We start from the raw sequence: 14,446 nt of genomic DNA on the forward strand, positions 1-14,446 counted from the left end.
ATATTATTAAGCGTATTAAAGAAATCTTGATGATGTAACTAGTCTCAATCCTAACTGGATTATAAAAATAAAAAAAATTAAAAAAAAAAAAAACCTCTGGCCATATAGAGACTGATATCTCTTTGCAAAAATCATGGCAAAGATGGAGCGTCAGATCATCAAGCATGGTAAGGTATTGCTGCTTGCACAACTGTGGATCTAGAAAATGGATGAGAATTGGGAAGATAACTTGTATAACTTGGTGGTAATGGTAGCCATTAACTTGCCCTTTATTTCTTCTCCTGCTTAGGAACTCATCCATTTCATCCACACATGTATAATCAAATTCAACTAACAAGATAGTTGGAGATTACATCTTAATTCATTAAAAATAATTTTACTTCACTATTATTAATATGTTATATTAATAAAAAAAAATAAAAAGCCACAAATTAATCAATAGTAATAATAAAATTAATAAATTTTATTTAATATATATATGTATTATTATTAATTATGAAAATATAACTAAAAAGTAAGATAAAATACATTAAAGTTTTAAGTATGCCACGTACCACAAGTCTAAACATGCCACTTGGCACACTCTAATGGCTGAAGGATTGACATGATGTAATCTCCTGTTAACCAATAAATTTTATGGTCCGTGTTTATATTTACTTTAGTCTTTAACTTTAATTTATTATTAAAAAAAATTCATAAACTTTAATTTTATTTCATAAAAATTCTTCTAACTTGCTATAATAAGTTTTTAAGTTAAAAAATAATGAAATTACTATTTTATCCTTTTTCTCTTACACTAAAAAAAACATTAGACATTTCAATTAAGATAGACTTATCACAAAAATATCAATGACATTACAATGATCTGTTTCCTAAAAAGGAGAAGGATTTATCATTCACCAAAAAGTACTAAAACTGCATTTATAAATATTACACTATAATTTAAAGAGATTTTTTTTTAATATGAAAACATGATATTACAGGTTAAAAGGATTTTTTATAAAACAAAATTAAAATTTAGGATTCTTTTAATAACAAATTAAAGTTAAGGAATAAAAAGTGAATCACAAGGTAAAATTCAAGCACAGGCCTAGAAAGTGATGTGGCCATGTTTCTGCACTCCAAGACTGCAACTTATGTTGTATAACATATATATAGAAATATATTTCTCACACTCGTAGTAAAATATGCTTTACACTAATATTGACCACTTAATTATCACATTCACTCTTCTATACATTCATTTTTGCTGTTTTCTTTATGGTTCCAACTTGCAAGAACTTTCGTATATTCAGGTTTTTTTTATAGCTCAGTGAGGATTAACTATGTGTATCAATTATAAAGATATGATTTATTTTTTTTTCCTTCAATCTCTCTCTCTCTCTCTATGCGCTAAGAATTAATCCTTCTTCCACATTTTTGCTCTTAACTAACATAGTTATATTTAAAAGAAAAAGAATAACAACACACTACTGATATCGCATCACACACAGCAGAACATGGAGTTTAATTATGTTACAGCAAGAAGATGATAGCAAAAAAAACCATTTAAGAAATAAAGAGTGCTAAAGAGTTATTTACTTTCAAATTCTGATCTTGCAAATACTTGCTTGCACTGCCTTCTTAGTAGCCATTAACTCTGTTATGATCTTACTTGTGACCTATGAATCAAAAAATTATTAGTCCATTATAAATTCAGACGCAAAGAGTCTTACTTATTTAGAGAAATTCTTATTTAGATCTTGATTCAAATGGGATTAGGTTTACTGTACATATTGTATCTTGAATTCATGATGGATCTGATCGAGCAAGAAAAACCTTTATTTTAAATGCGCACCTAGAAAATGGATGAGAATTGGGAAGATAGAAGACCAACCTTGTTACTTACGTTTTGTAAGATCACTAACGCCTTGAAACTTGAATCTAAGCAACAATGAGCAGCTCAACAACGTTCTTTTCCATCCCTTGTTTAGAAAGAATTCAATTTTCTTTAACTTACAAAATAATATAACCGTGTGAAAATTGAATTAATTTTTTTTTTCTTATAAACGAATTATTATTATTTTCCAAATGAAGCCTATATATGAATCCATTAATTGAAATCAAGTGAGAATTAGTGATAGTTTGATTACCTGCTAATCCTGTAAGACATGTAATTTACTTGCTCTGATATCAATCTTGGCCATTGTTCAGTATTACCACTGAGAAGCTCGAAATCTCCTCACACTCTCAATTATTTTATTTATCTGTTTAGCTGACATTTAGCTAAAGGCAAGTTTTTTTTTATCTAATTTATAATTAAATTTTAATTTGAAAAAATAAATTAAAAGTATTTATAAAATTTATTTTGTCTGCACTTAATTTTGTTCATTTATTTTGTTGATTCAATTATTGTTATCTAATAAAAGATGAAATTGTTGATAATGATAAAATTTAAGAAAAATAGACAGAACAAAAGTTTATGACAAAACTAAAATTTAAGACATTTTAATATATTTTTTCAAAATATAGGAACTAAAGAATTTATATTAGAAAAAATAATAATTTACCCTTTACTTAACAAGAAACTGCAGTTTCATTGGAACAAAATAACATCAATGATGAATCATGCAGTGATTTGTCCTAATCTCACATTCCTCATATGTACATAAATGTCATAAAATCTCAACTTGCAATTGTCAATGTTTCCTAACTCATAATGTTAGCGTCTTGTGCTTCGAGCCAAAGCACCACCATTGGCAAACGAGTTAAATTGAACACAGAGATTTGCTTCACTGTATGTTCTTCACTTTGTCCTGAGTTAAAGCCATTGCTTTGTTGTCGGGAGGGGATGTCCTGGTATTCCTTCTAGAGTCATCTTGTACCAAGACAAGATTTTTTTTAGCATGGATAGTGGATGGACTATTCCATGCACATAAGGTAATACAGAGTGAATCATTCTGTTATTATACTTACCAGAGTCGATTGGTTTTCCTCCAAGAGAAGATCGACGACCGTAACCGATTGCCTCCTCATTGCCCTTGCATTTGATGTAAGTGATGACTTCGGATAAATTTTAACAACAGTCCCTGAACTTATCTAGTTGTAACATTATAATCCATCAACTTAAAAATGTAACATAAAACCCCATCAACTTTCAAATTTTGCATAATAAAATCTCTCCAATCTTCAATTATTTACCAGTTTTTCAGTTAGACGCTGACCTGGACAGTTCTAGCATAGAGTTTAGTCAGTATTTCTCTTTTCTCTCTCAAGCTTTATGTAAATTAAATCCTTCTTCTCTCTATAGATAGAATAATTTTTTATGTGTAAAGAGAATAATTTTATACTTTGCATAAGAGAGGAGAAAGAAATGTTGACTAAGTGCTATGCAGGAGCTATTCACATTAGTTTCTAACTGAAAAATAAGTAATTGAAAGTCAGAGGAATTTTACTGTACAAAATTTAAAAGTTTAGGGGTTTTATGTTACATTTTAAATTTAAAGGATTGTAGTGTTATAACTATATAAATTCAGGGACAATTATTGAAATTTATCCTGATGACTTCAATTCACTGTTGCTGTTGCTTGTGGAATCGATGGGTGACAGTACTTCCTTTCAATGCTGTTGATTCCTGTAATTTGATGTATTAAAAAATTTCACTCACATTTATGTCATGGAAAATATTTGCAATGGAAAATATTTACAAAAATGCTAGTGAGATTTCATCAGGAAATTTTTCCTTCCTATCTCTAGCATTAGCATACCCCTAGTTATGATTAATTTAGTAGAATACTAGCAAGCTTAACAAAAAAAAAAAAAAAAATGCAATGAACCAAAACAAATACGAGTCCATGCATACCTCTTTTCAGAGCCATTAATCAGTTTTCCAATGGTTTGCAAGGATTTCTTTATTTGAGATCCTTTTCCATTGGCACTACTAATCAAATTATTTGTCTGAAAATCTGTAGTAAGAGAAAGTTCATTTTCCATCATGATCTGAATGTTGTTTCTTGCTTGTGGTTCAGGTGCAGTTGGTAGCTGAACAAGTGGAATTTGTGTCCTACAGTGTGTTTTGACTGAGCGCGTCCGATGGGAAGAGCTAGGACTTCTAGTAGTAGGAAGATTATACACTTGCATCGTGGAACTGGCAAAAGAAGAATGTCCATTCATCTTTGACATTGCTTCTGGATCTTGAGACTGGCCATATTTCAGCAGTGTAACCGCCTCAAAACATGAGGGCATGCTTATGTCATCTGGTGCTACTTTTTCCTGGAAATTATCCTTCTTACTGTATCTTGGACCTTCCAAACTTAATCTTCTGGAACGATTTGGTAAAGAAGGTGTTTGTTCGGATGCGTGGAGGAGTTTGTTCGGACACAGCTTTTGGTTTCTCCGGCAGAGATCTTGGTTGCTTGCTTGCCAGTGCCTTCCTAAGGTTCTCAACCTACATACCAAGCGGTAAAATTTGTTAATTGATATGACATAGTGACCTTAGTGGCAGTTTCAACCATTTGATTAAATGCTAAAAGAGCAAAGAAAAGCTGTCATTATGAAATTGTCCCTCACATAAAGCAATTTCTTTGCAAGTCACATATCAAATAGAAATTTCAAATGTATGAAGTCATATCAGATACAAATTTTCAAACGCATTTTGCTTCAGTAACCAACGACTTCTGTAACAAGGAGACCAACACCATGTTTATTCCAACGTACAAAAATGAACCATTTGGTGCCAAAACAATTTTAAGTCACTTTTGCCATTATGGTTTGCCTGGAGCAGACTTCAAACATATAATCAACATATTTACCTGTTCCTTGAGTTGCATAATCTCACTGCTCTCTTTGTTTACACGAGCAGCACCAAGTTCAACTGTAGATACCCTCTGAGCAAACTGCAATGTACTGATTGTTTCCCCAAAAGAGTCTCCTTCTGGACTCACACGAGCAAACATCAATGTTTTAGCATGTCCACCTGGAGAAAATTTTGAAAAAGAAAATCGTCTGTGTAAACCGGATAATCAAAATACTAGGTTGGTGAAGATGATAGATAGAAGCTGGAGTTTTCGGAGGAAATGATGCTTATTACATCGTAAAGGGGAAAATGGGGAAAATATCATTTGGCTACCTAGAGAGTCTTGCAGGAGAAGTGTGAGTTTGCTGTTTCTGTAAGGGACGTGAGAATTCCTCTGAGCCAAGGCTGTGATAACATCTCCCAGACAGGAAAGAGACTTATTGATATATTTTGCTTCTTTTAGCCTATCTCCAGTAACTTCTGATTTATCTACTCTTTCACTTCCTGCAAGATCTACCAAATGCAGGCAACTACGAGGGGTGCTTCCAGATATATATTTACCATGCACATGAACAGTCAGGACACTGCAGATTCGAGTTGAACAGCCCAAATTATTATGCGAAAAATATATTCAAATGTCTTGATTCTTTTCTCTAAGTCTGAACATTGACGTGTTCTTCACTATTCACGTATTTCTTCATTTATTACCAATAACTGCAATACCAATGTTTTGATTCTTTTCACTGAACGTAGATAATGTGTTCTTTACTATTCACATATTTCTTCATTCATTTATTACCAATAACTGTGATGCCACTTTCATCAGTTTCAGGCTTTCTGCAAAAGGAGAATTTCAAATTTTACAAATAAACAGACCAATTAGAAGGCCTGCATTAAACAGCTTCTGAAAACTGACCTAAGGGATCGACTACTTCGGTGGTTGACTGCAGTGGAACTGACAACTCGATTCACCTCACCAAGTTTCATCAGATTAAAAACATCAGCAGTGGACATTACAGTGTAAATTCTAGCATCTGGAAGACTCAAGCCACTGTCACCACTGCAGCTCCAAATCTCTAACTTTTGCACAGTTAAGAATACATGATTACCAAACAACAGTAAATTAAGCCTTTTCTTCAAGCATACTTGTGCAAATGCTTATTATTGAGGTAAATAATATCTCTGTAATATCAAAATAACAAATGTGAAAGGATATTTAATGGCTGATGTATCCCCTGAAAGAAGGTCTCGCACTTGCTCATTATATATTTCAACCATTTGAACTTGAATATCATAATTTATAACCTCCTTCCTTTCCTTAGAGATTTGAAAGAGGTCATTGAGTGCCATATAATTAATCCCCATATCTTTGATTGACCCACCTGATAGGCCACTCTGTCAAGATACAAGTTGATTAGAAATTACAGATAAGACTATGAAACTTATAACAAGATGTCTGGCAAATGCACTTGAAGGAAGCCAAAATTATACATTTCCTGCAAGGAATTTTCACTGAATGCAATCTACTAAATTTGAATAAAGATCCTACCATGGTATATGTTTTCCCTGATCCAGTTTGACCATAGGCAAAAATGCAGACATTATAAACATCCATCACAGACCTAATTAACGGTTGGGTGTCATTGTATACCTCATCTGATAATAAGAGGCAATATGCTGATTAAAATTTCAGCACGTAAGCCATAAGATAAGAATAGATTATTAGGTAATACTACCTTGGGTAGCAGTAGGACCAAATACTTGGTTAAACTGAAACTTTTTCCTTCCATCTTTTCTGGGCTTTAATGGATCCAAGATCACTAGCGAACCATCCTTTCCAACAAAATCTATCACGTTAATTTTTTTTCCAGCAATGGCTGGCCTAATTCTGCAGTAAACTCGAATGTTTCCTTTTAAATCCTGCACCATATTGCATAAGTTCCTGTTCTCTTTCAATACCCTGTGATATTCCAGAGCAGCAGCTGACATCTCCTGCAACTGGTATCCTGATCAAGTAGCAAAATGCAAGCACATTAACCTTAACATCTTTTTAACGTGAAAAAAAAAAAATTGTTGATGTGCCCACAAGGATTAAAACTATTGAACATAAGACAGACTTTTCACACCTACTTATTCACATGGAGTCTAAAGTTTATTAAACAAAATGGAACTTATGGCAACTCCTCATGCAAGAACAATCCCATAGAAAAATATGCATTACAAAAACATTCCTACAAAAATATGCACCACAAGAAACATTGCCATTGTCTTTTTGGAATCTCGAGAATTCATAAGTATTGATGGTCAGGCAATACTTTAGAAGAAAAAAGACGGATGATAAAGGTGAAAAATCCTAGAGAATTAAATTATTGGACACAGGAAAAATGATGCTCGAAAGATTCATGATAAAAAATCTGATTATTCCGATGTTTACTTTATAAGAATAACGTACTAAGCTCCCTCAAATCTGTCTGAAACATGGACTGTAAGTCTTCAAACTCTGTCTTTGTCTTTGTCAACAGGGATTCCAGATCCTGAAAGATGAAAATAACAAAATAGCTACAAAAAGCTCCTATCCGCATACGTGGAAAATCCATAAACAACATTGCTCTGCCCATGCCTCTTACAGTTTTTTTCATTTCTTTCTATCTTATTAAATAACACTCCTACCTACAGATTTTTTCTAATACTTTTATGTCATGATCATTCCTTGGCTATGCAGATGAATTTCCCATTACAACAAAGTAAAAATTTTGAAAAAGCTTCAATAAGACATTTTCCTTTTAGACTTCAAAGTGCAAAATTTCTTGAAGTTCATGCATGAAGATGATATGCTGATATTAAATTCTTTCATAAGAATTATATTTATAACTTCCATGGAAAAAAAACTTTATGAGAAGTATATCATAAAGCTTTCCAGCACTTTTTTACTTTAAAGTCCACCGAACAATAAACTAGATATAAAATTTTAATCCATTTAAAATAAATTTTTTTTTGGGGGGAGGGGAACACTAACCATGAGTTCCTTTTCTTGCATTTGAAACACTGCAAATGAATCTGCAGTTACCCTTTCTTAAGCAAGCCAAACAACACTGCAAACAAGGGCACATCAGCAAGTCAGAGAATGTCTTCAGAGGTTAATGATGTAACAACCAAAAATACTAAATTCATGCCAATGTGCTTGATACAATGTGAATAAGGTAAAATGTACCAATCAAAACATCTTTGATGACATTGAACATAAAATACCCATTTATGAGTGAAGTAGAACTTAAAATCTATGGGAATATGGAAATTCGCATTAGTCACACATCACTTGTATCTAGCAAATCTACAATTTTTTGAAAGAAGAAAATATTTATGGGAACTCCCAAACAAATATGCTTTGGTACAAGATGGAGATAAACAGATATCAGTTACACATTAATTTTGAGAAGGAAGTGCTCTAATAGAAAATAATTGGGAAAAGAAGATGATTTAAGTATTTGAAGAGAAAAAAAAAAGGAAGTAGAAGGATTGGAATAAAGAAACAAGGAGAAATAAAGCACAGAGAAGGATTTTTTATAAGGCATATAGCAAATACAAATAACCTATGACATCTACCTACACTTACAATGCAATGCAGAATGTGAAGAATATATCAATTCAGAGGCTACTCTCAGATATTGGTGAAAGTAGAAGGTTATTAAGATACAAAACGAGGAAATCAAGTTATGGCTTGTTACTAAAGGTCAAAATTTAACAAGCAAGGGTCAATACCAACACCAACTTATATATTTAATATAGCATAGTAAGGGTGTAGGATCCATGACCTATCGCAAATTTTCAAGATCATGAATCATCAAAACAAGACTCCAAACCATTATATTATAACTTTGAGAGTAGCAAAATAAAATCAAAACTAACATTAAACATTTCATAATAGTAGACTTCAGTTTCTATAATATTTTGTGGACAACAAAGTATCAATTGAATTCTCCAAGATTCATTGAGCTTTAGACATTTAAGAAATCAAAGACAAAGTTTCAATACTAATACAGGATTTGTAATTTGTCTTAGCATATAAGCTGAGCAAACCAACTTTAAAAATAGCTTGACCTATATATTTAGAATAATTTTTGGGCTTATAGGTTGAGCTTGTAAGCTAGTTTGACCAAGTATTTTATTGTACTATCCTTATTTAATATCATAAATCTCATTTGATATCATTTTTTGTCATTTTAATAATAAATGTGCTTATACTCTCTCTCTCTCTCTCTCTCTCTCTCTCTCTCTCTCTCTCTCTCTCTCTATATATATATATATATATATATATATATATATATATATATATCACCTACTTATCGGTTACTTATAAGCAATTTAACCAAACATGCAACTGCTTAAAATTTTAAATGCTTCTAAGCTAACTTCGATAAGCTAAGCCAAACACCCTCTTAATAACTTATTAGATGCATTATAGGTATTAATTAAATACAGTTACAATGAATTTAAAAACCATACCTCATAATCCTTGAATTTAGATGAATCCTCCGAAGGCACTGATGTTGAATGAGCTTGTGACTTACTTCTTTCTTTTAAAAAATTCTTGAACAATGATTGCAAGTGTTGGCAAAAGCAATTTACAGTTTAAAAGACTAAATGGAAGGAAATGCATTTTCAGAAAGCAAAGTGGTCCAAAGAAGAGAACACATATTAATGGAAATATAAATGCTTATAGATTTGATTAAGCAATAAGGTAAGACGGAGAGAAGTATACATATTTCCAAAATTAACTTCTCAGTTCTTATTCTGGCTATCTTAAAAAGAAGATTGTATGCATTCTTCACTAGAATAACTTTTCAATGCTTAATTTGGCTATGTTTGAATGGAGATTGTAGGCATTCTTCACTAGAATAAGCATTTTCATGGTTTTGTTTTTGCTGTGGGAATAACTTTAAAGAAATGGAGGTATACCGTTGTTTGCTATAGTTAAATGTTATGGCTCAAGATAGGATTATACTCACAAGTAAATTAAATTTCAAAGATTGTAGCTAATGCATGTACACCTTCATTTTTTTTTCCCTTAAAGAATATATAGAAAGAAGAATTATCATCAAATCTCAATCCTTAATTTCTTTCTCTTTTCCTTTTTCCTTAAACTAGCAACACATGCATGTGTATGATGTCAAGATGCACTTCAGAGTTTAGAGAGAAAAAGAAAAGGGACTCCTAAAAAACTTTTCTTTTTTTTATTTCTTCCTTTTGCAACTAATAGTCTAATACTTAGGAATTTATTTCATTATCAATATTATACAATTCTTTTTTAGCTTTAGAATTAGGAATTAGCAAATTAATATTTATGCACCAAATGTGTTGTATATTTTAATCATGGTTTTGAAAATCAAACAAATTTAACCGAAAACCGAAGCTTGGTTTGGTTTGTTTCACTCATGAACCTTGATTTTCATAAACCTACCTTGAAATGGAATGAACCAATCGGGTAACTAGTGGATTGGTAAGCATGGTCGTTTTTAAACCGATTGGTGGGTTTGCTTGCTTATCAAATCAATTAGTTCGATTAATTATTAAAACAAAAAATAACGAAGGCGCACTAGAGGTGGGACTCGATCCCTAGTTGAATGGATTAGCTTCCAAAGACTATCACTTCAGCAACAAGTTTCGTTTGTCATTTTACTTCCCCCAATATATATACATATTAGTTTATTGCATTAATTATAAATAAAAAAATAATTGAAATAAAGATTTCTTTAATTAACTTAAGGCAATTGCAAAAAAAAAATAAGAAAATAAAGATTTCTTTATTTTCCTAACTTTTGATTTAAATAGTTAATGGTATTAGTAATTTATATTATCAATGTGTTAAAATTAATTATTTTTTGTTTTAGTTTTTCTTTTTCTATTGTTTGACAAAATCTTAATATATTTAAAATTAATTTTTATTGATATGAATAAATTTATTATTATAAAAAATTTATTCTAAATATTTTTATTGTAAAATATTATCACCTAAAATTTCAATTAAGATTTTAAATTTATTCTAAAATAAAATTTAAGTAAATTTCTTTTAATTATTATTCATAAAATATATGAAACTACTAATTATAATAAATTATTATTATTATTATTATTATTATTATTATTAAAATATTAATTTTATAATATATGTAATATTATAATAGTTAAAATCTGATTGAACCTTAAAACTTTAACTCTCTATTTTCACTGATTTAATGACTGGACTGAGTTTAAAAAACCTTGATTTTATGTAATTATCTAGCATCTACCAATTTAGTATGCAGACTCCCCAAGATTCTTATATAGAATATTCTCCATGTAATTATCCAGCAAAAATATTCTTAAATAAGAGATCTGCATGTGTTCATAAGGCTTTCTCTACACAATGTGCAACAATGTAAGAATGCAGGAAGGTTGCTTAAACATTTGGATCGTCAAGCATTCTATTGATTTAGATCAAACTGACCTCAGGGAAATTGTTCTGAAGTTTATCCTCAAAACAACCGACCATGATCTTGCTCAGTACCTTCTCCATATCCTATAGCAAAGGAGGAGAAATTGGTAAAAACAACATATAATTGACTCCTTCAACTCCTCTTTGCTCTTGTATTTATCCATTGAATCAAAGAAAATTTCACAAGTCAAACAGTTGAGCATTACCATGTTACCAGTACGGAAGGACATGAGAAGGTTGTCATTTATGTTTTCCTTTGTATCAGCCATATGTTCAATGAGCAATTTGGCAATGAAATCTACAAAGCTCAACGTTATTACTTGAAATTAAGGGAAAATGTATACCAAGGATAAAAAAAACCAGTCATAATCATTCAAAGACATTCCACTTCAAATTTAGTCATATCATATGTTCACTTTTATATCGAGTTTGTCAAAACACCATGAGATCTTCATTGATTAGCCGAGCCAGTTTTCCTCCTTCTGTCCATAAGGCATACACTAGCAATACTTGCTGGAAATATTGGGGGGTGTATAAAAAATATAAAAACCTATTCTTGGACCTTTATTTAAAAGCTTGAGCTTTTAGGTTGAGTTTTAATATGACCAAATACACATGAATAAATCAAATAGATAAATAAACAAGAGATGGCAAACATACCAGAAAGTTTCTGAATTTCAACATTTGCAGGTGGCTGTTTCTCTGATGTTGCTGGCATGTCTAAGCGTCTACAAGAGTCTGATGAGAGGGACTGAGAATTGTTCACATTGGCAGGATGCATAACCATGGGAGATCTGATAGACTTATAGAACCCATTTCCACCATTAATCTGCTTGCACTCATTATATAATTTAAGTGCTAAGATGCAGTCAACCACCTTAGCTGCTGATCCTGCCTCCAGTGTATCCTTTATATATTAAATCCAACAGCTCAATTAGTCATGTGTTAGTAGATGCATGTATAAACAAGTACATACACATATATACATAATTCAAGCAAATATTGTAGTGTCGTAGTTAAGTTACCCCTTTCAAGATCAGAAGTTTCAAAGGCAGGCACTTTCAACTCTTCAACAGCCACCAGAAAGTTCCTTACGTTTTCAAAATACTGGTAGGCTGGTAATGGCTGTGATTGTAAAGGCGTATGATTCTCCACAACCTTAAAATAATTTCCAAAGCAGATAATTAGAATATTGACAGCACTTGACTCAGTTTCCCATTAGTTTTTAAATGTTGAATTTTCTTTTTCAACATATTATATTAAGAGCATAACAAAGGGTAAACTATGATATCAATTAGATATATGAATATATGTAGTTACCTTAGGTACTGCCCCGGGATGAACCTTGTTAATAGCATTGCACAGAATCAAGCCATTTCTCAAGCGAGAAATGAACACTTTCTCTGATGGATGGCCTGATATGCCCAATGGACCCACAAGGCTTTCAAGCCACGCAGCTGCTTGGAATCGTCTCCAAGATGAAAAAGATAGGGATCATTTCAGAGATTTTTTGTTTTTTTGAGGACCAAAAAGAAAACCCATTACAGAGATTCTTGGAACAAAACCCATAATACTCGACTAATTGTTCATTAAAAAATGAAAAAACAAAAACAAAAATAAAAACCACTAAAACGGACAAGTATAGATGAATACAATCTATATTTTTCTTATCAACCAAACAAAGAATAAAGAAGAAACAAGAAAGAAAATGCACACCTGCTTCTTCAGCTTTTCTTGAAGTCAATGTGTCATGTAACCCAGCTGTTGCACAATTCTCCATTAGCGCCTAACGTTCCTACTATTCCTCGCAGAAAGACTAAACAACTAACAATCAAACAGTATACTAGAAATAAAAAAATCGAAATTCAAAACCTAGGGCAAAGAAACCTTTTTTCCCAAATCCTTCAAACATCTATCAAGAAATTATCTTACACAGAAGAAAACATGCAGTAATCGATAAAACAGGCATATATCCATATACGTTAACACTTGAGATTCAACAGAACATACTTGTTGCCTTTCTGGGTTGCCTTTCTACTCAAATTGAATAACAGAAACCCTAAAAGATAAAGGAAAGTCCCAGAAAGGGAAGAGAAAGAGAGCAGCGGTAGGCACTCAAGAATTGTACAAGTTTTCTGTGCAACAATGCAATTAGAGCAGAGACTTTTGTTTCCTTTTAAACTTTCGGTTCGGGATTAGCCTCGGATCCGAACCTGAGGCTATGGGTTCGTAACGTTAACAAGAGGCTTTTTTGAATTCAAATCAGTAGGGTATTGTTTAATTAGCAACGTTGGTTATCTCATCTACGGTTGATATTGGAGCGTGTTTGACACGGTTATGAGATGTGAGTTTACTTTGGGTATATGGGGTCTAATATTGATTTATTTGGGTTGATTTTCGATTCATCTAATATAAGTTTCACTTTGTATGAAAATAAATTTAATTATCATTAAATTAATTATTTATATTAAAATATTTTAAAAAATATATAAATTTATATATAAATATTAAATTTAATCATTATTAAATTCATTCTTATGTATGCTTAAACTTAATCATATCCTTTGTAATATTTATTATCAAGAAAGTTTTATTTTCATTTAATGTGATAATTTTTTTAGCAATATATAATAAGATTATTGAAAATTTTAATTCATATTTTTAAGAAGAAATTATAAATTATTTCCTGAATTATGTCAAAATTATAAGTTAGTTCTTACTTTTTTTTTATGAAAAACAATTTACTTTCTAATATTTTGTTTAGCTAATTAATTAGTCTCTGTTATTAAATTGATCATTATTTTGTTTTAAATTTGAAATAATTTAATTTTTTAATTTTATTTTATTAATAAAATATAATTCTTATATTTATATGGCTTAAAAATTAATTATAGTTTAATTTAATCTATTTTTAACTTTTTTATCTAATTTAATATAAAATTTTCAATTTAAACTCAATTTAGCCTAAAAATAAAGGAAATTAAGAAATTGAACTTCTTGATTTTTGAGTTTAAATTAAGAAATTTAGTCTAAAAATTAAAAAATTAAACTTTTTGATTTGTTTTTTATTTAATCAAGAAATTTAGCTCATAAATTTAATTTTTTTACCAAATTAAACTTAAATTAAATTTTTGGACTAATTTAAATAAAAAAAAATTAAAAATAAACTAAATCAAACTTCCCCAATAAGTATAGAAATA

At 30.7% G+C, this 14,446-nt stretch overlaps 1 protein-coding gene across 1 annotated transcript; it reads right to left on the reverse strand.

The window, feature by feature from the left end:
- Positions 1–2,508: 2,508 nt before the first annotated feature.
- Positions 2,509–13,387, reverse strand: LOC110655369 (kinesin-like protein KIN-14L). Its single transcript, XM_058143928.1, is given in 21 exon segments — positions 2,509–2,857; positions 2,956–3,613; positions 3,842–4,330; positions 4,332–4,426; positions 4,791–4,954; positions 5,108–5,358; positions 5,691–5,854; positions 5,975–6,169; positions 6,324–6,430; positions 6,511–6,780; positions 7,227–7,308; positions 7,791–7,829; positions 7,831–7,866; positions 9,278–9,361; positions 11,259–11,330; positions 11,453–11,544; positions 11,907–12,152; positions 12,272–12,404; positions 12,567–12,703; positions 12,963–13,062; positions 13,257–13,387. Coding segments are annotated over 19 exon segments (2,736 nt in total). The 5' UTR covers positions 13,027–13,062; positions 13,257–13,387; the 3' UTR covers positions 2,509–2,857; positions 2,956–3,597.
- Positions 13,388–14,446: the final 1,059 nt, after the last annotated feature.

Source organism: Hevea brasiliensis, chromosome 3, assembly GCF_030052815.1.
Source record: "Hevea brasiliensis isolate MT/VB/25A 57/8 chromosome 3, ASM3005281v1, whole genome shotgun sequence".
Taxonomy (NCBI): domain Eukaryota; kingdom Viridiplantae; phylum Streptophyta; class Magnoliopsida; order Malpighiales; family Euphorbiaceae; genus Hevea; species Hevea brasiliensis.